The 26,164-nt window shown below is 52.8% G+C and overlaps 1 protein-coding gene across 11 annotated transcripts in view; it reads right to left on the minus strand.

Annotated features, from left to right (window-relative positions):
- Nucleotides 1-9,345: 9,345 nt before the first annotated feature.
- AMOTL1 (angiomotin like 1) overlaps nt 9,346-26,164 on the minus strand; it is a 153,571-nt gene continuing 136,752 nt past the window's right edge. For all 11 annotated transcript variants that reach the window (XM_044258293.1, XM_044258284.1, XM_044258287.1 and 8 more), the window contains 5 exons: nt 25,377-25,567; nt 20,497-20,622; nt 19,645-19,871; nt 16,660-16,884; nt 9,346-14,907 (listed from right to left, as the gene is read on the minus strand). In XM_044258293.1, the coding sequence (XP_044114228.1) occupies nt 14,801-14,907; nt 16,660-16,884; nt 19,645-19,871; nt 20,497-20,622; nt 25,377-25,567 (876 nt within the window). In that variant the 3' untranslated portion in view covers nt 9,346-14,800. The remainder of the gene's footprint in view (nt 14,908-16,659; nt 16,885-19,644; nt 19,872-20,496; nt 20,623-25,376; nt 25,568-26,164) is intronic.

Raw genomic sequence — 26,164 nt, forward strand, 5'->3', positions numbered from 1 at the left:
CTTTCCGCCCCCCCGCCAAGAGCCCAGCTCCACTGCCAGAGAAGGGTTTTGCCAACTTAAATCCAGAGGCTCCCAGCCTCCCTGGGACCCTGCTGTGTGGGCTCTGACTCAGGGCATTGATGGCACTCCTGGGTTTGGGGCCATTGTCCATGAAGCTGCACAGTGTCTGCAAATTCCTCCCTGCGCACCCTTACCTCACGCCCCATTTCATTTTTCATTTATCCCTTTCAGTGGCTGGACAGATTAACCCACCTCTACCCTGTCCCGAGGCGAGTATAAACAAGCTGCTTCCTGGCATTTGCAGAGAGCGATGTCGACCCCCGGACCATGAGAAGGTCCGATGCCGGAGTCAACCCCCCAGGGCTGCGGGCCCCAGCGTCCTGCCACTAACAGTAGCTACAGCCGCCCATCCAGGGCTCCTTCTGCACTGAGGTCTGTCGTGAAACTGCTTGGGTTTGTCTTACACTCCTGCGTTAGGAGCTCATGTTACAGATCGGGGCACTGAGGCACTGCGGGCTTCAGTGACGGGCTCAAGCCCACATAGCTAGTAAATAGTGGGGCTGCCTCCCAGTTCGGCCAGTCTGACTCGAGGGGGCTGGTGCTACCCCGCCGAGAGCAGGGGACTTGGATTCCTCAATTCCAGTTATCATGGTGGAGAGGGAACGGATGCACAGCAGGGAGGTGACATCCCCTCTGCGACATTATTTCATCCTTGAAGCCTGACAACAGTAATAATAGTAATTATAATAATAATAAAAATGATAATAAAGTTATAAAATTATAAATTATAAAGTTTATATAAAATATATAAAATTTTATAAAATTATAAAATTATTATAAAGTAAAAATAAATAAAATAATAAAATCATAGTAAATAATAATAATAGTAACCTGTCCCACAAGGTTATTGTGAAGTGAAATGGGATAGTGCACACAAAGTGCTTCTCGCCGAGCCTAGTGCTTGACAAGAGGCACCTGTGAGTTCTGAGTCCCTGCTATTTGCTGTGACCGCCGGAAATGCTTGTCACATGTCACCTATGACGCAGACACAGCAAGAATCCCTCTGGTCTTCAAGATCTGTTGATTCAGCCTCCTGTTCAGCTCAGAAATCACCGTGCCTTTTTCATGGTGACAACATTCTGAATGTTGTCAATGAACAATGACCTTTGAATTAGTCCCTGCTTTCCATAGGGGAGGCAGGAGCAGGGAGAGGGATGGTGCCTGGGGCCATCGGCCTTGCAGGTGGAATCCAACCCCATTGCTTCCTGGTGTGTGATTTTAGGCAGACCACTTAACCTCTCCAAGCCTCCTGTGATTTCCTGTGTATAACGTGGGCAGGCGAACACCCACCCCTCACGTAGAGGGGAAAATACAATGAGAATGTGTATTCAAAACTTTGGGTGGCAGACTTTATCTTCTGAAGTGATCACACGGTAGCAAGACTGCTGACCCCCACGCTCTTCTAGAACCTGCCATTTCCACTGGAAGGGAGGAAAGCTGCCCTTCCGTGCCCTTCCTTCTTGAACCCCAGCAGGTCCTTGGAACTGCCGGGATGAACAGCTGAGGCAGAAGACGCTCTCGGTGACTCCGGAGCCCGGGTCAGACGGCAATCCGTCCTCTGCCTGCTCACTACCCGGCCACCATGCGCCTTTGACACCCTGGGCCGCTGCGTCCGAGGTCCAGCCACCCTGCCGCTGCCCGCTGGAGACACCACAAAAAAGGGAGACACCTCAGGACTCCCCATTGTTGTCACCCCGCCTTTGAGCCCCAACTGAGCCAAGCAGAGATGACCTGCCCCCACCAAGGCCTGCCCAAATTGCAGTTTGAGCCCCATAAATGGTGATACTATGCTGCTAAGTTTTGGGGTAACTGTATTGTTCATTCTGTCCCTTTCACTAGTGCGGACTCGGCAGCCCTCGTTCTCTATCTGTGAAACAGCACTGACTGGGTCACATTCCTGCCTAAGCATACCTTGCTGGCTCCCAGCATCCTGTGGTCATCGGACAGAGGCCCCAGTCCTGGGCGTAGCAGCTCGGGGACCGAGAAGACCGCCCAGCCTCAGCTCCGCCTGCCACCAACCGAGCAGAGCCCTGTGGCCCAGCGCGCCCGGCCTCCGTGCCTCGGCCCCATCCCCTTCCCTCAGCCATGCAAGTTCAACTCACAACTCATCTGCTCTCCTATTTCCTTCTCCTTTGACCCCAGAACAACCCATAGGACCCATGGGGTTGGCACTGTGCTGTGGTCCCTCCCGGTGTCCTCACCCACACTGTGAGCCAGGGGTGCCACCGGTGGGCATAGCCTCTTAATCGTCTTTGCTGGCTTCATCGAGTGCGGTAAGAGTGAGCCGAGCGGGTGTGTGTATGTGTGTCACAGTCAAGCGTGTTGCTCAGTGTGAGTTGTTTGCATCGCAAGTTAATTGTGATGCTGTGGACAGGCTTCATGTACCAAGAAGTCCGAAGAACGAGTATGGGCTCTACCACACTGTGGTGGGGGTGGGGGCGTTTCTCCAACCCCGGGTCTCTGACACAGAAGGGACACGAATTTGCCACCAGCTCCATTATCCCTGGGGAAAGGTCCCCCTGCCCATTGCCATCTGCCATCTCGCAGCCATGGCCATTCTCCTGTCAGCCCTGCTGTAAGGTCACGGGTTTGGAGGCTGGCAGAAGAGTCCCCATATCCCACTGTGATCTCATGGTACCGGCTCTGCCCCTGGGAGAAAGGCCAGCCCCGGAGTCTGGAGGGACGGCTTTATGAGATCTATTGGCTCCTTAGATGCACAAGTCAGACACGGAGCTCTGCTCAGCTGACTGCCGGACGGACCCACACCAAGCCCATGGCTTCTCAGTTTCCTGATACCCAGGCAGGACAGGCTGTGGAGCTCCGAAAGGATCCGATGCCCACATGGCACTGGCACAGAGGGCCCGCTCTGCCCAACAAGCTACAGAGGGCTTCGGGGAAGGCTGGCTCTAAGCTGACTCTGTTGGCATTTCCCTGCGACCTTGGGAAAGTGCCCCCTGTTTTCTGTCTGGTTTCTCCCAGCGGTGTAGAAAGGAATCGTGATGTGATGGCTGTCTCTAGGCTGTGTTGCCGGCATAAAAGACACACCCATGCTCTTTAGAAGGAAGGTGCTCTGCACGGGGGCAGGGTGCTACTCCCTAGAAACTTGACGTTTATCGCCGCTTGCCGAATGCCCAGCATCACTGTACAGAAAACAGACGTGTGGGGGGGTGTGTGGTGGCGGTTCAGTCATTTCCAGAAGCCCTGACACCTTCCCCTCTAGCACACTGAGGCCGGTCCCCACTGAGAGGCACGGAGGGCTTGAGACGTTGCTGGCTTTGAATTTCTGTGAGTTTCTTGCCTGTTACTGACAGACGTCAGTTGCACACGCTTGGCAAGCTGTCATACGTGCCCGGGTCTGAGTCCACGGATGCTGAGGGACAGTGTGTGACAGAGCGCAGAAATGGGCAAGAGGGGTTTGATTGGTCGGGATATAAACTGTTGACATCTAAATAAAGCAACTTTAAAAAAAAAAATAAAGCTACTTATGGTTACCGCCTCCGATGACCTCCCTTTCAAGTAACATTAGATGGAGAAGATAAGCAGATGGGAGAGAAAGGGGGGCAGAGACCAGCACTGGCTCTCGTGGGACCCCTCTCGGGGGCTCTCAGTGGGACAGGATGGCAGGTGGCCCCTGCTGGTGGTGGTGTGGCTCTCAGAGCTCCCATGAGGGGACACAACTTGGTCTGGGCTCTCAGTGTGTCCCAACTGTGAGACTACCTCATACCAACTTTGGTAGTGACTTGTCTGCTCCTACCTTGGGGCTAGGGACTCCAGCCAAAATCTTTCCAAAAGCTGAGGGTGGCGGGGTCTTGATATGTTTGTCCAAGGACCCTGGTGTCCACGCCCTGACAGGGATGGACCAGGAGCCCATTGTTTCCTGTACTTTTCTTCTGCTCTTCGACCTAAACAGGAGGGCTGCATGATGTTGTGAGAGAACGGTGACTATTCATCGCCCAAACCTCAGCTCAGACCCATGCGGGCACTTAACGTGGGTCCAGTGTGGACCATGGGTCATTTGGTCACTTGCCATAATCTGCCTGACCCTGCTTTCCTGAATAGGAGCACAGAGAAGCCTGTAAAGTGCTTGGCACACAGTAGGTGGCCCATTCCCTCAGGGCCTTCATCTCCAGAGCAATCTGTACCCTCTGGTGTCCTCTCCCCAGGATCTGAAATGCGTCGGGTACGTCACAAATTTTCCTTAGTCAACTGACAAGTGAGTCATGAATGGGGGTTCTGTTTACAGGCTGTCCTAAAGCTAAATATTTGTAAAAATCTGCTCGACACTCTGCAAAAGGAAGTGCCAAGGACGAGGGAGGGATCGAGGCCATCAACGTCACCGAACAAAGTCATCCTGGGGCTCGCTCTCAGTTGACTGTGCCAGGAAAATGTGTTCTTCTCCAGGTCAGAAGGTAGAACGTTGGATGGAAAATCAGCCCCTCAGTCAGAGTCCGAGGATTTCTGGATAGAAAACAGGGCTGGCCAAGCCAGGCTGGGGCCTGAGCCATCAGCTGGGGCCATGGCATGATCAAGTCCTTGCCATCCCAATGTCACCATGACATTAATCACCAATTTGGGCTTGGACAGGCAAGTGGAAAGGCTTCGATGCACTGGGGCAATCAGAGACAGCCCTTGGGCAAGCCTGACGTACAGGGCAAGTTTTGGCCTCTTTCTTAGAAAAAAATCTAAACCTCTCCCTAGTGTCCCCCTCCACTCAGCATTCCCTTGACTGCTGGGGGAGTGCTGTGGGGAACCTGGGTGGTAGCAAAGGAGCACACCCCAGATTTCAACAAATCCCCCCCTTCCATACAAAGATGCAGCCACCAGAGATAAGAAAGATCTATTTATGTTGGCAGAGAAATCTGCCTATGATCTCTTGTTGAGCGAGAAAAGCAAGTGGGATGAAATAGTACGATCTTAATATTCATACCAATCTATAACCCTCTCCCTGTGGTTGTATGAGGTAATGGGGACTCGCAGGGTTTGGAGGGGGTGTGACTTCTATTTTGTACTCTTCTACATGACCTGTTTTCATAACAAATGCGTTACTTGCGTAATTTTTATGTAAGCTTTCACTTAAGTTTCTTCTTTCAGTTTCCCTGAGGACAGTCACTGAACACATGTAGTAAGCAGCCTGGGATAACTCACATTTGGCTCAAATTTTAATGAGCATCTTCTGGATTCCAGACAGAGGAGCTGACAGATGGCCACGCCACCGGAGGCCAGGGCCAGACTGGAGGCCACGATGCTTAGCGCACTCATCTGTGGAGGGCCCACTGTGTGCAGGCACGTTCCATCTCTTCTCTTCTTAAATCCGTAGGGTTGACTCATTCAGTCAGCAAATACTCGAAGCACTTACAATGTGCCATGACGCATGCTAGGACCCTGATTCACATTAGTGAAGAAACAGATATAGTACCTGCTAAGTTTGGAGAACGTCAGCAACTTTCCTAAGATGACTCAGCTAATAATTGAAGAAGGGTGATTATTTTATTTTATTTTTTATTTTTTGGAAGATTTTATCTTTTATTTTTTATTTTATTTATTGTGTTATGTTAGTTACCATATATCATTAGGGTTTTTTTTAAGATCTTATTTATTATTTATTTGACACAGAGAGAGAGATCACGAGGAGGCAGAGAGGCAGGCACAGAGAGAGGGAGGGAAGCAGGCTCCCTGCTGAGCAGAGAGCCCGATGTGGGGCTCGATCCCAGGACCCTGAAATCATGACCTGAGCTGAAGGCAGAGGCCCAACCCACTGAGCCACCCTAGTGCCCCCATCATTAGTTTTGATGCCATGTTCCAAGATTCACTGTTTATGTATAACACCCAGTGCTCCATGTAATTCATGCCCTCCATAATTCCCACCACCAGGCTCACCCAACCCCCCCATTCCCCACCCCCCTCCCCTACAAAAACCTCAGTTTGTTTCTCAGAGTCCACAGTCTCTCATGGTTCATCTCCCCCTCTGATTTCCCCAACTCCCTTCCCTTCTCCATCTCCCCATCTCCTCCATGTTATTTGTTATGCTCCACAAATAAGTGAAACCATATGATAATTGACTCTCTGCTTGACTTATTTCACTCAGCATAATCTCCTTCAGTCCTGTCCATATTGATATAAAAGTTGGGTATTCATCCTTTCTGATGGAGGCACAATACTCCATAGTGTATATGGACCACATCTTCCTTATCCATTCATCCATTGAAGGGCATCTTGGTTTTTTCCACAGTTTGGCGACCGTGGCCATTGCTGCTATGAATATTGGGGTACAGATGGCCCTTCTTTTCACTACATCTGTATCTTTGGGGTAAATACCCAGTAGTGCAACTGCAGGGTCATAGGGAAGCTCTATTTTTAATTTCTTGAGGAATCTCCACACTGTTCTCCAAAGAGGCTGCACCAACTTGCATTCCCACCAACAGTGTAAGAGGGTTCCCCCTTTCTCCACATCCTCTCCAACACTTGTTGTTTACTGTCTTGTTAAACTTTGCAATTCTAACTGGTGTAAGGTGGTATCTCAGCATGGTTCGGATTTGAATTTCCCTGATGGCTAATGATAATGAACATTTTTTCATGTGTCTGTTAGCCACTTGTATGTCTCCATTGGAGAAGTATCTGTTCATGTCTTCTGGAGGGATGATTATTTTAGACCCTGGCAATCTGGAACACCTCCCTGAGGGAAAACAGCATTTGAGCCTCACCTTAAAGAGGGAAAGAGATTTGGGCAGACAAGAAGATACTCCGGGGGCAAAGGACCTGGGGGGGCAGGGGCCAGAACAGAAATGCAGAGAGCAGATTTGGACCACAGTGGTGATTCTGGAGTAACTGGAGGCCAGGGTGGAAGGGGAAGTGAAGAGACACCAGTCCCAGGAGCAGGTCAGAGTCATGGTGTAGGGTGTGAATGACCTATTAGCAGCTTCAACTTTATCCCGGGGGCCACAGGGAGCTGGGAATTTTGTTGTTGTTTCCGTTGAAGGGTGATGTGATCCGACAAGCTTTAGGAGGTTGGAAGGGAACCGTGTGGCCCAGAGTCTCTGGAGCCAGTCTGCTGGGCTTTGGATCCCTGGCCTACCACTCACAAGCTCTAGAATGTGGGGCAAGAGGCTTGACTTGCCTGTCTCTTGGGTTCTCCTACAGTAGCATGGCTACTGTAGCAAGTGTGCTAGCCTGAGAGTGACGGGAAGAATTCAATGTCCTCATTTATTACTCTTGTTTCTCTGGCGTCCAGGTCAAGGATGGAGTGGGTGAGATGCGAGGCAGAAGGTGACTGCAACTGGCTGAGTGAGAGACGAGGTCTCACATAAAGCCTGTGATGATGGAGACACAAAGTGTGGAAACAAGATGCAAGGCAAGTGGACAGGACAGGTGAATGACTGGCCAAAGAGGGGGGGTAGGGAGGAACCCAAAGTGACTTCGGCTCCTAGCGGAGGGGACAGATGGTTGGGGCCACCAGCAGGGCAGTGACTGTGGCAGAGAAAGCCCCAGGGGTGTGGCTGTGGCCATGTTTCAGGTGACTGGGAAGCCACACACGGAGGTCATCAGGTACAATCAAGGAGTCCGTTTCATTTGACTAGAAAACCAAGGCCCTTCTGTTTATACTCAGCATTTCTGGACCATGAATTCTGAGGTCTCGGGACATGGCTGAGGAAAAACAAGATGGGGGCCTGGCCCCAGAGCAGGCCCTGTGAGAGCGTATACCTCCGTCCCCCTCCCGCGCCCCTGAGTGGCCGGTGGGCACGCTCTGTGTGAACAGGGTCACGTCGCTCTAGCTGCAGTCTGTGTCTCAAACAGACCAGGGGCTTTGGTCCAGCCTCTATGTCCAGCACAGGCCTTCTGCTGGAAATACATTTTCAAAAAGAGCCTCAAAAATGTCTTTTCTCAATAAGCCATTTGCCTACCAATTCTCTCCAGAACTACTAAAAACAAATATAAGCAAGCAAACCATTAAAAGTAAAAACTCCAGAAATTCGGAGGCTACAGGACGGTACATGGAGAGAACGGGGGGGAGTAGGGACAAGCAGGCCCGTTTCCTCATCTGAGACTCAGGTGAAGACTTCGGGTCACAAGAACCCTGGAGGTTGCGGAGGCCACGATGTTCAATCAAAAGCCAGCTCGGCGAAATGTTCAGTCCACTGTCCCTCACGCAGTCGGAGCGGGGAGCGCAATCAGGACGGGAAGTTATGTGCTCTTACTTCCCAGCGGGGGTACAAGGATTCCCGTTCTTTTACTCCAAATTACCCGACAACACAGTCTGTGAGCCTTACATTCTGTTTGCACATTGAGACCTTGGGAAGTGACCCCTGGACGGAACTCCACACCGGGTGGGGAGGGCCTTGTCCAGACACCGTAAGGGAAGAGTTAGGGGGCAACAGGCTGGTCAAGAGAGCTCAGGCCACCTGGACACGGGGTCGGATGTCCGCCTCCCAGGAGCACATGGCCATGCTCCGTAAGAGGGACAGAAACAATCAAACAGTAACATCGTGTGGAGATACAAAGCTCTTTCTTCCACCACCACTGACCTAAATCCTGATTATGTTGAGTCTAGGAATCTAAAAGTCACTGTCTCCCCTGTCGCTCCCATGTTCACCCCTCCTCCCACGCCCACCAGGGGTGGGAGAGAAGCGAGGCACCCCTTTGAGAGGCATGAGCAGAGGATGTGCAGGGCACCCCCCCCCCTCCCCAGCTCATGCTCTTCTTGGGAGGGGGCTTCTGGTGGGAACTCTCGCAGCATTTATCCCGTGCTCCTGCTTCCACAGTGGATGCCCCCCTCAGTGTCACCAGCCCGTCACGTGCCTCCTTTCCCCCGCAGCCCCCACTCTTCCTGCGACCCCAAGACCCCAAGAAGGCAGACCCAACTCCCATGTCCACCGTGGGGCTGAGAGACACATCGGACTCCAGCCCAGAGTCTCAGCTCTGGGTTGATTCCCCTGAGGCACAGTGGCCCCTGGCAGGTTCCTCAAGCCGGAACCAGAGCAGAGGACGCTCTGATGCAATCGAAGTAGACCCTCTCCGGGGTCCAGCCTCCCTGCATGTTCCCTTCCCTCATCTGTCTGCAGGAGCTGGGAGTGGGCGGGTGGCAAGCTCCAGGGGTCTGGATGACTCATTTCCTTCTGAGAATCAAGCCTGGGTGTTGGTGGAAGCAGGAGGCCTGGGGAGGGGCGGAGTGACACTGGATGCCTCTAGAAGCAGAGCGGTGAGCGAGGCTGCTTCCAAGCCACGAGAGGACATTAAACTCAACAAGCATGTACGTTTTGGGGGAAAGAAAGGAGCAAGCATGAGAGAAGAGCCATTTTATCCCTTTATTATATACAATATTAAGGCACAGGTTTAAGCAGCAAAGAATAGGAAAATCTTTGGCTGACCAACAGAGACCACATTGGCCGTGGGGGGCACTCTGCGTTCTTGGACGTCACCCCCCAACTCGGCACAGAGACCCACGTGGCCGTGCAGCTCTGCAGACACCCCTTCTGTGGGACGAAGATGCTGAAAGGTCATGCCAGAGTCCACGAGCGGGAACACAGCACGCTGCCCCCAATCACGGCGACGACACAGTGCGGGCAGGGAGCGCGGGCGCCCGAGGGCTGTCCGAGAGGTGGTTGAGGTCCCTGCCTGCGCCTGCCCTGGGTTCCCAGGCGCTCGCGGCGATCCCATACGAGCCCCGTGGGGGAGGTGCTGCCACGGCCCCCCCACAGCAGGGGGAAAACACCTCCGTTCCAAGAACACCACCGCAGACAAACTTGTTTATGTTCTGTTTTGTAATAAATCCTTGCAGGTGTCTCTACGCGACCAGATTCCGAGGCAAAGTCACACGTACACAGACCACCGAGCATCGGCGCTTTGAGAGCTGATACGAGAAAATGCAGTGAATGTACCTCACGGTATTCAGAAGAGTATTTTAATTCTGTGAAGAAGCACTTTTATGACAACGCTACACCTTGGTCATCGCAGTACACGACAAGAACATGCGCTTAAATATTACAAGGCTTTACGGAGCTCCTGCCGGAGCGCTCCACTAAGGACTACGGCCCCCGCCTGCGTGTATGCAGAGGCGCGAACACATACAAGGCATGGCAAGAGAAGAGATTTTCAAAAGCGAACCCACTAGAAGTTACACGTACTGATGCCTATTGTCCTCCTTGGAAGGGGTCACTTTGAGAGGCTCTACGAGTCCAAAGACTGATTCCAAAGAATGTTTTTGGGATTTTTCTTTTTTGAAAGGTAAAATGGTAACCTTCCTCACCCACTGTTATTTGTTCAACTGGGATGATTTCCAAATTTAGATCCATCCTCAAAGGAGGAAGATTTCTCATCGGTAAGGATAATCAAAGGAACGTGCCAGGCCCTAGAGGCCATTCTCACAGAGGCATGGGCAAACTGTTTCTCCTGGGCATAGCCATCAGCAGAGTCTCCCAAAGGGTCACCGTTTAAGGGGTGAGATGAAATACATGGACATTCCGGATATCAAGCAAGGAAACCCGACGCACAACCTTGCAGTCATGCCTCATACGTATGCACGGACATACACACGTCTTTATAAATCATTAAATTACTAAACAAGAAAAGGATATCCTACTTAAAGGGAAGAGAGAAAAACTTGCTTCTTCATTCCAGAAGAAATCCATTTACTGAAATGGTGACCTTTTACATGTTCCCAATTGTCAGCTTCTGGAAGTTTCTTAATGACTCCACCCATCTCCCCGTGGAGCCAGACCTCAGCGGCAAGCTGATTAAACAGTCCTCACATTGGAGGAAGACATTTTAAACACATCGATTAATTAGCAGAAAGAAGAGAAGAAAAGCCACATTTATAAAGCATCTGCCGGGGCTGCCTCGGGCGAAGCCAGCGGCGGGCTGGATGCCCTCTGGCTATGGGACGGCCTTACCGGTTAAGGATACCCACGGGCTCCCACTCAGCATGGCCACGGGACTCTTTGCTCAGGAGGGCAAGTTTACCCGCAACTCACAGCACACTCCCCGAACTCCAGGCAGACTGCGGCAGGACTTTGGTTTTGGAAAATGGGTGGAGCTCCCTGCCTCGAAACCTTTTAAAACCCCGATCCATTCTTCATGGCCTCCTGGGAACGTGGCCTTCCCAGACGTCTCTGCGACTCTCGAGGCTGCTGGGGACCCGGTTTGTCTTCTCATCAGCCTGCGGCATCCGAAGAACACAGGGGGCTGAGGGCGACCCCGGGGGCGGGGGGGAAGGGGAGTGACGGCCAGCTCGTCTGCAGCGGCCATCGTGACAGCCTCTCCCCTGAGCGACAGACCCTTGCGGTCTCTGTTCCAAGATCAGAATTCATTAAGGAGCCGCTATCTGGTTATCGGACCCCAGCCCTGTGCTGTCAAACCCAGGATGTGCTCCCAAGAGCTGGCCCCACAGGATGGAAGAGAGAAGGGCCCCACCGCTTTGTGCACTCCAGCCAATGCCCTGTGAGGGATGAGGCAGCCCTGTCCTGCAGGCCTGCCTAGAAGGGGCCCGACAGCACGCGGACACTGGCCACCAGCCTCTGGCAGGCCACAGAGAAGCCAAGAGAAGAAACGGCTAAGACAAGGTTCTGCGCGTGCTTTGCGACGAACTTCCGGAATCCAGCGGATCCCTTCCATATGATACCCCAGTCAAAACGCGGGAACTGTCAGGAGACCCGTTCCGGGAGGAAGCCGAGTGCCCCCGGCAGGTCTTCATATGAAGCAAAGCCTTTACCCTTCACACCAAGATGGGACTCGAGTGGTCCATAAAGACCACAGAATCCTGCCATCCAGGCCTCTGGGCAATGCACAAGGTTTTTTTTTTTTTTTTTCGGTAGATTTTGTGGCCCTGCGTATGATGGAACACGGAGACTTCCATCTGTACCTCGTGTTTATGGGCAGTTCTAGGAGTTCTGGGCTCAAGTCTTCCTCCTTAGTTCCCGAGAGGTGTGGCAGCTGGGTACGTGTGCATGTGCGTGTGCGTGCGCGTGCATGCGTGTGTGCTCTGTGCACATGACAGCTGGGGCCAAACCCGGCTGAGACATGGCATGAAAGATGGCTGTGACCCGTGTCGGTGGCAGTCCAGCCTGTAATGGGGCACAGCTCCCCTCTTCTCAGGCCCTTGGTTCAGATGCCACTGCCGTGAGCCTTTGGGGAGGGACTGAACCTCCCTGAGCCCCCGTTTCCTCCTCTGTGAAATAAGGCAAAAGCAGCCCTTACTCTCCAGGCGGCTCGAGGACTCATGACAAGATGCTCACCACCCTGCTTGCCTACAGCCAGCACCAACTGGTAGCTCTTTTTCTGCAAATCAAACGAGATAAAGGATTGTAAAGGGCCCAGAACGCAGAGCAGGTGCTCAGTGTTTGTGATCCCTTGCTCCTATGGGCCAACGAGGCTTCCAGAAAGCTTCGAACATGAAAAGCATTGGGGGCCGGGGGAGGGGGCTGGCGTGGCAGGAAATCTCCCAGAAAAGAACACATCTGAAAGCTAGAGATCCCTTTTCTTACGGGAGAGTCTTAGCAAGTCAGAAGAAAAAAAAGAGTCCTGACGATCACAGCAAAGCTGAAGCAGCGACCAAGGCCAGCCCCCAGGCCTGGAGGCAAAGGGTGTGCCGGAGCAGAGAGACAAGGCTTAGAGAACACCAGGCTGTGGCTCCCACTTTTACCCACTTCTAGGAGAGACCGCCCATGTTTGAGGTGGCCCGGGGGTGGGCCGTGGGGCCTGGCCGAGGAGACTTGCCCTCCTACCTCTAGATACTTGCATTTGTTCCTGGCCCATTCGTGATATTAATTAAGGAGTCAAAACATCCTTAAGAGAAAGCGTCCCCGTCGCCTAAACCTCACCACCTGTAAAAAGTGACGGGAAGCAGAGACTGGGGTCCCCCCCCATCCCCACAACCGTCCACACTCACACAGCCCCGGCACAAGGCAGGCGGCCTGGCCCCCAGAACCACTGCAGCTTCCCGGGCCTGATGGGAGCAGAGGAGGCCAAGGCTCCCACAGAGCAGGGCTTGGGAAGAGGCAGTCCTGCTCACGGTCACGCCACGCCTGCTCTGGCCACAGCCACGGCCGTCTTCCTCCCCCTCTGGTTTGCGCTGCAGGCCTCCCTCCACCACTTCCTCTGGGGAGCTACAGCTCCGCCCTCCTTCCGCCCCCAAGACCAGCTCTAAAATAAGCCTCCCAAGCAAAATTCCCGGAGGAGTGTTGTGTCCAGGGCTCCACATAGGTGGGACTTGAGAAAGTCTCAACCCAGGTCCTTTTTTTTTTTCCCTTTAGGAAAGGGCTTGGGATCAGAAGGGTCCAGCTGACCTGGAGAGAGGAAAGTATCCCCAAGAACGTCTGCCAGCCTGGTTAGCGTCTCCTCTCCCCTGATCCAGCACCTTTCAGATTTGTAAAGAAAGCCAGTGTCTGAGGAGTCTAGGGGCCCCCGACCCCCTTCACTCCTGGCTCTTCGACATGATGCTCTGTCCTACTTTAGTCAGCTTGCCCCACACCGAATCCTCGCAACCTGTGACCATATATATACTGGCCCATTAGGTCACAAAGCCAGTTCGTGGCACAGAAACACTGACATGCAAACATAGAGATCTATGCGGTTGTCCACGGCAACCAGAGGAGTGCGAGGGGGTGGAGAGCGAGGTGAACAGGCTCGGACTCTAGGCAGTCATGCAAGCTGTCCCTAGTGTCATTCATTTCCTGGAGGGCAGTCCTGAAAGTCCCATTAGCCCAAGAGAGCAACGGGGCAGAAGGTCAGAGCTCTGTGCAAGATGTGAGACAGAAGAGCCAGGGCCACGATCTGAACGCAGGACGTGACAGTGACTGTGGCATCTTCTGCCTCACCGCACTCACCTCGTTCCCCATCGCACTGAACCCCTTGACTCCAAGGGGGAGGAGGCAGCCAGGCCTCCAGCACACGGCTCTGTCCCACTGGTCACTACGACGCAGAAATCCGATTCTGCTCTAACAAATCCCAGACCTGAGGAATCCCGCCATGTTTTAGTAACAAGCAAAGGAAGTGAAAGCAAAGAAGAATAAAATGAAAGAATGAAGCAGAGGAAGAGATGAAACTGAGAGCAGTTAGGGAATTTGAGCACCAAGATCAGAACGCTCCCTTCCTGCTTCGGGTTTTTCCTGCTGAATCCGGAAAATCTAAGAAGTCCCACCATCTCCTCAAAATCCAAACCAAGCAGGGAGTTGGGTGAGAACCTCCTTCTAAGTGTCCATCACGCGGACACGGCTTCTCACTGCCAACCCTACACACATTCACAGGAAACCCTGATGGCACAGGTGACACGACAGGATGCCGAGATAGGCTCTCGGAGATTTCTAGGAGGTTCTTCTTTAAAAAAAAAAAAATAATAATCCCCAAAACAAACATGCTAAGAGGCAAGGAGAAGGGGGGGTATTTCACGGAAGATCCACGTTCAGGTTTATGTGTTTATAGCCAGGGGGCAGGTGTACACAGACCCTCCCCGAGAGATACATTTTCTACACAGTGAGAATCCCATTTCCTGCGACGTCTCGGTTTCCAAGCCTACATGCGTCTTCTCCTCCACCGCAAGTGATGCGAATCCATAGCATTCTCGTCTTCAGTCATGTAGGTCTCCTGATTTTCTTTTTAAACGTTTATAAAAGGCGTTCTTACTAATTTAAGATCTTCATCAGTTCACATCCTTCCTGATTTTCCATCCACGACTTTCTCAATCTTTCTTCTGCCTCTCGGCCGCCCTCCTCGTTTGTCAAGAGCCCCTCCAAGAAGGAGCAGGACGCCGATGTTAGATGAGAACCTCCATCATCTCCCCGTCAGGGAACTCGGGCTTGTGGAGCAAGCTGCTGACGCGGCCTTTGTGGTCAGGGGACTTCCCGTGGCCCAGGGGGTTCTCTGCCAAACAGAAGGGGACATCAGCAGCCCATCTCACAGAGGGGCACGGGGCCGACCAGCTCTCTCTCCCAGGGAAACACTTCCAACCCCAGCGCTCACCACCAGAGGCCACAGAACCTGCCCCCCCCCCACCCTCCGGCCACCGTGGAGAAGAGCGAAATGACGGGCCCTGGGATTCAGACAGGAATAACAGAACCAGGTGGTGATGGGGAAGGTAAGTGTGTGAAGAGGGCCCTAGGGATGTGTGTGAAGAGCCCCCTGCAGCCACTCTCCTTCTTGGCAAAACCATCCAATCCTGCGCCTACAAGCCACGTCCTTTTCACGTGTTCCTTGCCTTGGAAAAGTGTGTCTCAAGAATTAAATGTTCAAGGGACACCCGGGTTGTTCAGTTGGTTTAGAATCTGCCTTCAGCTCAGGTCACAATCCCAGGGTCCTGGGATCAAGCCCCACATCTGGCTTTCTGCTTAGCGGAAAGTCTGCTTCTCCCTCTCCCTCTGCTGCCCCCCCTGCTTGTGCATGCACTAGCTCACTCTCTGATAAAATAAATATAATCTGTACTTTAAAAATATTTTTTAGGATTTTATTTATTTGACTGAGAAAGAGAGAGAGCACATATGGGGGAGGGCTGGAGGAAGATGGAGAAGCAGGTTCCCCACTGAGCAGGGAGCCCAATGGGGGGTCTAATCCCTGGACCCTGGGATCATGACCTGAGCCGAAGGGAGATGCTTAACTGACTGAGCCACCCAGGTGCCCCATAAATAAAATCTTAAAAGAAAAAAAAAAAAAAGAATTAAATGTTCAAAAAATGACAATGCTGTGTTTCCCTGTCTACTTTCACAGCTGAAACTCAAGTAGCCCCTTGGAGGAAATGGTTAATTTATGCCCCTGAGAGCCCCACCTCCTCCAAAGAACTCAGGAGGGCTAACCACAACTCAGATTAACCCAAAGGCACAGCTGGTCTTTCCCGGGACGCTCTGGACTCACCGCAAGCCCACCGCGCCCAGGCTGTCTTCTCCTAAATATTTTAGAGCACCTCATTCTTGCTGGTGTGAGGGTTGTGCCAGAAGTCTACCTGACCTGCAGTCAAGTCTGCCTTCCCCCTCAGTTGGGAGGGTGCCCCTAAACCTGGATCCCTGAAGGGCGAACCCCTCGAAGGCAGTATCTGCAGACCCAGTAACTCTGAAGTGCCTGGTGCCTGGCGCTAGTTCCCACACAAGCTGGGGGGCTTCTCATTCCCAAACACCCCGCAGTGGGTCAATTCTCACACCCCTGGGGAAGGGTTGACTACAAAGCATCCATTAAAAGGGTACCTTCAAGTTGTATACTCGTTTAAAAGGCAAACAGAAGTGTCTATACATATTTTGTTCCCGTAAGAATAAAGTGCATCAGGGTAAGCATAATTATGAATAACTCCCATGGGGATGCCTGGGTGGCTCAGTCCATTAAGCAGCTGCCTTCAGCTCAGGTCATGACCCTAGGGTCCTGGGATTGAGTCCCGCACCAGGCTCCTGGGAGCCTGCTTCTCCCTCTCCCTTTGGCTGCTGCTCCCCCTGCTTATGCTCTCTCTCTCTCTCTCTGACAACTAAATAGTCATTTAAAAAAAATAAAGAAAGAAAGAACCCCATAAAGTGAGAGCTGATTGGCATTCCTGGTACCCTTCCCCCCCTTCCCCCCTCAGTTCCAACCAAAGGCTCCCTCTCTGGCCAGAGTTCTCTGTATTTTCTCAGAGTAAAGGGAGGGAAGAAGCCATACCCGGTTTCTCCGCAGTCCCTTTGGCCCCCGGGTGTTTCAGGATGGGGCTATTGGAAGGGGTCACGCTCAGTCGGCCACGGGTGGGCAGGGAGGCCATGCTGGGCCAGAAGAGCTCAGTGCTCTTGTCGGTCTGGGTGCTGCTGTCCTTGCTGCCCGTCTTTGCGTGGGCACTGCTGGCCAGGGCGGGGGAGGCGTGTTCATGGTGGTCCTTCCCTAGCAGCAACCCTGAGGACACAAGGATAGCTACGTTAATGCCAATCTCGGAAGAAACGCAAACAAACAAAAATTTCATTTCCTTCTCGACTGAGGACAGCTTCATTCACTGACTCATTTACCACGTCCTTTATAAGCACTTATCATCAGCCTGATAAGACGACAAGCACTGAAGGACTTAAAGAAAAAAAAAGGAAAGGAAAGAAAGACCTAGCCCCATCTCTAAAACTCCCTGGGCTTTTTGTTTGTTTGTTTGTTTTGGAAGAGTAGTTATTAAGTAAGCTGGTAATGATGAATTATGATGAACACTAGGATAAAATCATGCCCAAGGTAGTAGAAGAGGCCTCAGCCCGTGCCAAGGGGAGGGGGCATTCCTGCCGGGCTTTCTGGAGACGAGGCTATCCGACAGCCCAGGGAGGGCTAGCCTTGAGCAGCGCGTGTGTGCCGAAGAAACACGGCAGGGTTCCGGGATCTGAGACGTGGAGCCCAGGGGCCTGGAGAGCAGCCCAGAAGACTGCCCCACTCTCGGTCACGGAGGGTCTCCCACAGACCCGGGTTCAAAAACAAACACTCTTCGCAGTCAGGGCAACACCAAGTCGTGCTCTTTATTCCCTAAAGCAGATCCCTTGCAGCGGCGAACCACGCCCCCAGGAAGCAGGGAGCCAGCTGGCCTTCTGGACAGGGTCACTGAGCCCTGCTCCTCCTCCCTGCTGCCCTAGGCAGGCACTGGGGTGGAAAGGGGATGTGCTGGCCAGGAAAACAACATTTGTATTTCTGAACAGTGACACAGGGCATGCACGCGGGAAAGCGCCAGCATCCCAGAACACTAGCCCCCAGAAAAGGTGGTAGTAAGCACAATCGAGTATCTGTTCGCTTAACGAGCCAGCCATCCGGAGAGGATCCTGGCCAGGGTGATTTCAAGGTGCCCATTCCCAAGCAGGGCCGTCACGTGTAACTGTGTATCCATTTCTTGGACACACTGTTCAAGTGCTGTGTGACTCCGTGGGTGGGGCCTAGGACTCGGCTTCTTTAAGGAGCTCCCAGGTGATCTGGGGGTCCTTGCACTGCACTGCGAGGAACAAGGGTCCTCGGCGACCTGCTCCTCACACACCAGCTCACTTTGTACTTTACAGTGCTCCTCTGACACAGGCCCTGTCCTTATCTTCTGTTTTACGGCAAAGGTTATGAGAATGCAGAGAAATGAACCTCTCACAGCTAAGAAGCCACAGAAATGGGATTCAGATGTGTCTGTGCCCGACACCAATTCCAGCCAGTGCTCCTGGATCCCCGCACCCTGCCTGTTGAACCTCCATGGCCTGACAAGGATGCTCTGGTGGAATGAGGTCACCAGCCAGTCAGCCCGCCGGGGAGCCCCACGCCATCCAGGACGTACACACGGGCACCCCTCCCTCCTTCTGGAGCCCAGGAAGCAAGAGGCAGTGGAGACAATTTGGGAACTGCGAAAGTGTCCCTCCGCTCAGCCCCTCAGGGAGTCCCCTTTGGTTTTTTGTGACGCGTGGACAGTCACAATCATGAGGAGAACACCAGAGCAGAGAACACAGCAATCCTTCCTGCGGACGGGCCCTCGGTCTCCAGGGCCTGCTTCAGACATGCCAAATGCTAGCGGGGACAGACCCAGACAGCGGTGGCTCGCCTGCCTGGCTGGACATCGCACACCGCCTGCAGCAGGTAGTGACCCATCATGGCCCAGCATACTTCCCACTCCTGTACCAGACCGGCCTGAGCACTACTCCCCGGGGCTCTCTAACCAGGGGATGGAGCTACGGGCCCTTGGGAGGGTCTCCGATGACCCCAGCTGCCATCTGCACACGTCCTCTTTGAAGTGCATTCCCGTGGTGGGCAGGGGCTGCTGAAGGGACCTGCGAAGGGACGGCAAACAGAGACTCTGGCCGCGCCTTTGATGCCCCAACACTGGCCGGTCCACTCTGGAAGCCCTTCTCCCCTTTGGCACAAAGCGGCCAGGCTCCTCTGGGCTTCTGTGCGGAGGAGGACGGCTCTCAGCTCCATAGATAAACAAAACACACTCTGACCCAGGGAAAGGCATCAAAGAAGGGCCAGAGCCTGGGAGCCGCTGGAGCTCAAGGGAAGAGAGAGCAAGACGGGTGTCCGGGCGCACTGCCTGCTTCCGCTCCAGGCTCTGGCGGCCCCCTCAGCAGGGCTGCCCGTACCCAGCAAGCCCACTGAGGCTGAGGAAGACCCCATCGGCAGAACTCACCTCTGCAACCACCACCCAACAAAAACGACCACCCACTGCCCCTTATGCCTGACAGCACGGCTTCCAAAGCACTTTCTCCCCATTCTCTCGTTTCGCCCTCAGCTCAGCCACCCGGCAGAAAGCGGGACCTTGCTTTTCCAGACACAGATGCAGAAGTCCAGCCAAGTCCAGAGCCTGACCTCGCTGGGATTTTCCCATTTTCTGCTGTGAGGGTTACTTCAACTTCCAGCAATAATGACAATGACTGTGACGTGAATCAACCCAGGGCCGGTAGCTACTCTTGTAGTCTAGCTTTGCTTCCATATATCTCATCTGATTTCCACAACTAAAGCGTGACCAATCATCCTCGCCATCTGCAGATGGGTCAACAGACGCGGAGATACTCTGACATTTCTGCATCTCATGATGGCAGAGCCGTGGACTGCCAAAGGGTCAGAACCCTTTCCACCAGGGTTTCCGACCGGGTGGGCTCGCCTCTCCACATCTGTGTAGCTCTTGCTTTTCAGATCCTGGCCTGAAGGAGGCGTGGGGCTCACCTATGCTCCCCTTCCAGGGCTTCTCCTCCTTCTTCTCCTCGGCCAGCTGGCTGCTGGTAAGCGAGGTCTGGCGGGAGTGGGTCCCTGTGGCTGCAGCAATGGACGGGACGGAGCGGGCGGGACGCAGGCTGGAGGAGTCTGTCTTCCCGGCGTCTTTACGGGACCGCTGCTGAAGGACCTTAATCATGGCATCCTTCTCTATGATTTTGGCATGGAGATTCTTAATGCTATGTAACAAGACAAAACCAAACGGCCATAAACAGAAGCTATTTGGCTAGAAAAACCTGAACCATTTCTCTTGGGCTGCCCCAGGGACTTGAATTATAATTCAGAGGAGGAGTTATGTGCAGCGTGAGTCCTCAAACATTTACAATCTGCAAATTATACAAAACAGAACTTTCGTAGCAGATCAGAAGGGCACACCTTCTCTGGCCTCTCCTGGGACCCCAAGGACATACGCGCAGAATGGTTGCGGCCTCCCGGCAGGGACCTCCTAAACTACGGTGCGCTCATGGACCAAGTCAGAGGATCTTGGGTCCCTGGGGATGGGGATGGGGGCCGGAGGGGCAGTCAGGAAACTCAACAACTCTGAAGCCTCACACAGGGCTGGCTTTCCACAAAGGTCAATGCCCCCATTTCCTGAGAACAGAGAAATACAAGACAGACAGGTTTCCTGGGAAAAGAGGTTTTCATCCCCCTCATGGCCCAAAATGAGAATCAGAAAGCACTTGGGTTCCCTTCCAGACTTGGGGGTATGTGGTTGAACCCATCAGCTGCTCAGAGCAGGGAGGGACTGGTGGGCCCTGTGGGGTACTTGAGGAGAGTGGCCACGAGCACATGGCGGTCCCTTACGTGTACTCCATGTCCTGACACCTCCTGGTGGCCTGTGCCACCTCCTCCTCGTCCTGCCAGATGTGGGCCTCGAGCGAGCTCTCGCCATAGCTGCCATTCCTCGAGTGGTTGATGATCGTGGTGTCCCTGGGAACACAGGACACACAGACAATGACACGTATCCTCCTGGGGAGGTATCTGAGGGCACCACAAGACAGTATCTCTTCAACCCCTCTCCCTCTCCGAAATCCTGGCCAGCTCTCCCCCTAGACTTGACAGAATGAAGACAGTGTCTGGGGAAACAAAATGAAATCCAAAGATCAAAACTCCTTGCTCTCCTGTGGGACCCCTACTGTACCCCCTATGACAGAGGGAAGCTGTTGTCATTGTACTTGTGTCTTCATGCTTGTCCTCCATACTTATCCTTTCTCAATCAGAGTCAACGTTCTATTTCGATTTCTCACCCACCTAGCAGCAATTCCAGTATTTTACAGTGAAACGGAGACTCGGCAAATACTTGGAAACATACACTGGGCCTCTCAGACAGCGAGGCTCAGGCAAAATCTTCCCTCGAGCCTGCAGGCTAGCTCACGGCCAGCTTCATGAGCCCCTGTGTGACAGTCATCCTGGGTGGCGGGGCAGAGAGATGGGGACACACAGCTGTCCCTGGAAAGTCCAGTCAAGGAGCTGAAGTGGAGGGAGTGGCAGATATGGTGCAGGGTGGCTGGAAGCAGGTGCCTGGTCGAAGCTAACTACTCCTCTGCTGCTTTAGATAATTTAATCACTCCTAGTTAATGATGACTGGTAAAAAGAAGAGAACGGTGCCATCTAAGTGATCTAGGTGTATCTCAAATTCCAAGGTGCCCTAGTGTCTCAGACCAGAGAATGCCAAATTGATAAACGGTCTAGCCAAAGATCTCACACCTCTTGAACTTCATATTCTAATCTGCAATCATATTTAAAATCTTAATAGCGTTTTTCTAGAACACTCAAGAATAGCAAAGAGAACTCCTTCTTTTATCACTCTAATGACAGCTATCAATAAATGAGCTTTTTCTTTACGCCAGAGACAGGGTAAGTAAGACCCGCTACACAGGGCCTCTCACACAGTCCTCACAGCAACCTGGGTAGTTGGCCTTATCCTCATTGTACCAATGAACAAATAGGTGAGACGACTTTGTGAGAACACCCGGTTAGCGAAGGTGGGGCAGATTCAAATCCAGATATTTCGGTCCATGCCCTGAGCCATCACGCTGCACTGCTAGAGCTTCCTGTGTCTTTTTAAAAAATACTTTATTTATTCATTTGAGAAAGAGAGAGAGAGAGAGAGGGAGAGCACGAGCAGAGGGAGGGGCAGAGGGAGACGCTGACTCCCCGCTAAGCAGGGAGCCTGATGCGGGGTGTGACTGCAGGACCCTGGGATCACGACCTGAGCTGAAGCAGGCGCCCCACTTCCCATGTCTTTATGAAGAAGGCCTCAGCAAAAGGCACGAAGATAAAATAAAGCAACAAAGTGGGCGCATGCAAGTGTATTTGTGTGAAATGCAGCTGAAAATAAAGCACAAGGCCAACTAACATAGAAAAGAAGCAAATGCTTTAAACACGCAGACAACCAAAAGAGCGCTTTGGAAGAGGTGGTGGAGGTTTTTGCTGTATTGTTGCATAGGCAGACTTTTGAGGCCAATTCTGCAGGTCATGAATTCACCCTACAGTGCCCAAAAATCACCACCACAGAAATCAGTGGCTGGAGAAAACACTGTCAACCAATTAACTTTTGGAAAAATCACGCAAGGCCAGACACCAATTAAAAAATTCATATTTATGCTGCCACGTAAGGATAGCAGGAAGAATTAGATCAAAACACCTCAGGAGGTAAAATCACACACGCCGCTCTCAAAAACATTAACTACACTGCATTGGGATCTGTAAAAAGGTTCAAAACCATAAAAAAGGCCCAACCCCTCAAAATTCTGATCAACGGTGCCGAAAGGCACCAAGATGGTGGAAGCGTTCAGTAGACAAAAATCATTCCTTTAAAAATCACTGCTTATAAACACGAAGCATGCAACAGTGTGCGTAAAGTTACAAACCGAATGGCTGGCCATTTTTACCAGTTCATACATGGCCACGGAGCATCTAGACAAGAGCTGAGAATTTTGACCTTTCTCAAAAATTCTTCATTTCCCCTTTCTCCCTCTCTATCAAAAGAAAAGCAGTGCAAAATTACAGAGGTTTTCTTTGAAAATTAAAATTGGAGATCAGACTGACCCCCTGACCTCATCTCATGGACTTTCCCCCAGATGGTGGGAAGGAGTGGTCAGGAAGGGGAAGGGAGTTCCCACAGAATTATTAGATGCCCAATTTACACATGCGGAAACCAAGAAGGGGGGCCAGGCGCATTGGTGGAAGGGCCTTGATCTACCTGTGCATCTGAGACTCCAAACTGGGTACAGGAGAGCTGCGGGGCTGGGGAAATCCCACAGGACTCCCATTCTTCGTGGGTAACAGAGCAGTGTGCCTTGCCTGGAGGAAGACGAGCAAGGCGGGGCCTAGCACAGGTGAGTGGCTGGCCGTGGGCTCTGACCGGTGCCCACCACAGGTGTCTCACGCCTCAGACCTTTCATTCTCCGACTTCTGGTCTGACATCCCAGTCCTGTTTGTCCTCTCGGGGCCCAGGATCCAAAACACACATTTACCCTCACAAAGCACGGGGAGTGGAGATGGCCACGACACACAAAGGACCCCGTGTCTGTTTCCGAGGTAACACATTTACGCTGCTGCCGGGGCTCTCCTGTCCTCAGCCGGTGGGCTACAGTGGTTCTCTGCCCTAACCAGCCACGAATTACCATTTCTGTTCCAGGAATCAGGTGATTTTTTTTTTTTTTTTAAAGATTTTTTTTTTTATTTATTTATTTGAGAGAGAGAGACAGTGAGAGAGAGCATGAGCGAGGAGAAGGTCAGAGAGCGAAGCAGACTTCCCATGGAGCTGGGAGCCCGATGTGGGACTCGATCCCGGGACTCCAGGATCACGCCCTGAGCCGAAGGCAGTCGTCCAACCAACTGAGCCACCCAGGCGTCCCATAATCAGGTGATTTTTTGAAGGAACTCAGGGACACTCAGAAAGGTTTATGTGTAATCACACGCCCACAGTCGGCAGCAGAGGAAGAAGCCTGCAGGGGTGGGGGTGGGGAGGCCCTGCCTGCCTGTGCAGTGTTCCCTCCACTAACAACCCCACGGAGCCAGCGACTCCCAGGGCCATCGCGGACAGCTGGGCATTAGACCCAAAAGGGCGAGGAAGGCCAAAGGCTTCAGTAACTGGATGACCGTCTGGGCTCCTCCTCGAGAAGAGGTGAGTTACCGCCTCAGAGAATAGAAAGCTGAAAAGCAATACCTCGCAGCTCTGTAGAAATCCAGGCTTCACTCTTTTCACCCTGGGCAGGAGGACGGAGCCGGAGGCCCCAATTCCCTCCAGCTCTCCCGCCGTCACTCTGGGGCTCCGCCACGCGACACACCTCTCCAGGGTCTGTGCCCGCTCCCGGGCCTTGCTCAGAGGGGCTACTGCGGGCTGTTTGCCCTCACGCAGACATTCATAGCCGAGCACTAGGAACTGACCCCCGGGGGTCATTCTCCACACGAATCTGCAGGGTCTCTCCAGGTGTGAGCACGTTGTGGTGCCCGGCGGACCCACCTGTGCCCACATGGGTTGGCACTGCTCTTGCTCCAAGTTCCTGGGGGGAACCCCTGGAGGGACCATTGCTGGGGGTTCCTCTCTGCCTGAGTAATGAAGGTGAGAGCCCACAAGACCTTACAGAGTACCCCCACGCCCTCCAGCCCAACAGGCCTGTACCATGGCCCCTAAAACGTGGCACCAACTACATGATGGAGCTGCATCCTGTGTTTACTCCTCACCTGGTTCGGGTCCCACCCTTCCAAAGGGCTCAACAACAGCCCCCAGTTAAGCCCAGTTTCAGGGACATTCTGAGATTTGAGGGTCTCCCCCACCTGAACTGACCCTAAACTGTGATAAATCACAAACAACTGTGAATGAAATGCCCATGGAATCTATGGGCCCACAGCCAATGGAGGGGGCAGGGAGGCAGCGGGAACCCTGACGGTGGGACGCACGGCCCCTCAAGTCGGGGCGTGGTGGGGGGGGAACAAGACCATGTGCAGGTAGTCCCCAACAGTTGGGGAAGAGCACTCCCTCATTCAGACAAGAGGATGCTTTACCAGCATTCCTTTGTCGATTATCAAGCATTTGGAGCTCATTTTTATTTTTAAAAGATTCTATGTATTGGAGAGATTGTGAGAGAGAGAGAGATCATGAGCAGGGGGAGGGGAAGAGGGAGAAGCAGACTCCTACTGAGCAGAGAGCCTGACCTGGGACTTGATCCCAGGACCCCAGGATCATGACTGGAGCCGAAGGCAGACAGTCAACTGACTTGAGACCCCAGGCGCCCCTAAGCTCATTTTCAAAGGGGAGGATGAGGCTGAGTGGAGTCCACAGAAAGGAAGCAAAGCAGCAGAAGGAATAACTGACAACAGCAAGTTTCAAAGCAAAAGAAACCAGGCATCGGGTCATATCGGACCCCAGGGAACATGTGGCCCCACAGCTCCCGGCGAGTGTGACTGGGGATCCACCAGCACACCTCACAGAGCCTCGCTTTTTCTGATGCACAATGAGGCTACTAACAGTTCCTGCTGGGCCCCTGGGGAAGGTGAGACCTGACCCAGGTTGAGGGTCGGAGGCGGCCCCATTGTCCAGTCAGGCCCATGTTTAACAAGGACTAAATCTCGTCGGGCCCATGACACACATGCGTGGGCAAGAGAGCACGGCACCCCTCCCGGGGACCCTGCAGCTCCCCACCTGCTGCATCAGATGCACCGCGGGCTGACCTTACCTCTCAGCCGCCGCAGTGGCTGCGGCATTCATGGCGAAGTGCCGGATGGTACTCTCCTCCAGGTACTTCTGCTCCCATTTGGTCATGTCGGCCTCCAGGGCCAGGATGCGCTCCTCCTTCTCCCTCACGAGTTCCATGAGGGCTGGGGCGTTATACTCTGGCATGCCTGGCGGCTGGCCGTTTCCATGTTTCTGAGAAGCAAGATAAATAACGCATCTTGAGGCGGGAATGGGGCAGACCTGTACAGAGGGTGTGCGGACCCCACAGCACAGTCCCACTCTGTCCTCATGCTCTCGCTCCCTCTTCTACGGGGATGATGTCGACCCTCCAGATCCTACCGCCAAGGATGACACCGTCCAAATTCCTCCACCCTGAATCCTCATGCACCTTATCTTGATGTTAGAGGGGAGACAACGCAGCTTCTGGGAGGTGGAATGAACTGTCCAGTTCCTCTTAGCTACTCAGTGGTAGCTCAGAGAGGACAGACTATCTGTTCCACTGAGGGCCCCAGAAGCAAATTAGCTACTATCTAAGAAAGGCTTTTATCAACCTTAAAGGGCTAACCAAAATAAAGTGCTACCAGAAATCTGTGAATGCAAGTCAAGCTCATTTTCAGCCCTTTCTTTCCATCTGGGTCTGGAAGATAGAAAATAAAGCAGTTATGTTATTTGAACTGCTCACGAGTAAGGATATGGATGTTTTGGATTTCTTCCCTTTGAACACAGGTCTATTATCTCCTCTAAATAGCATGATGTGCATGTTTTGAGGTTTTGCCTTTAGAAGAGAAT

Source organism: Neovison vison, chromosome 7 (assembly GCF_020171115.1).
Source record: "Neovison vison isolate M4711 chromosome 7, ASM_NN_V1, whole genome shotgun sequence".
NCBI lineage: Eukaryota > Metazoa > Chordata > Mammalia > Carnivora > Mustelidae > Neogale > Neogale vison.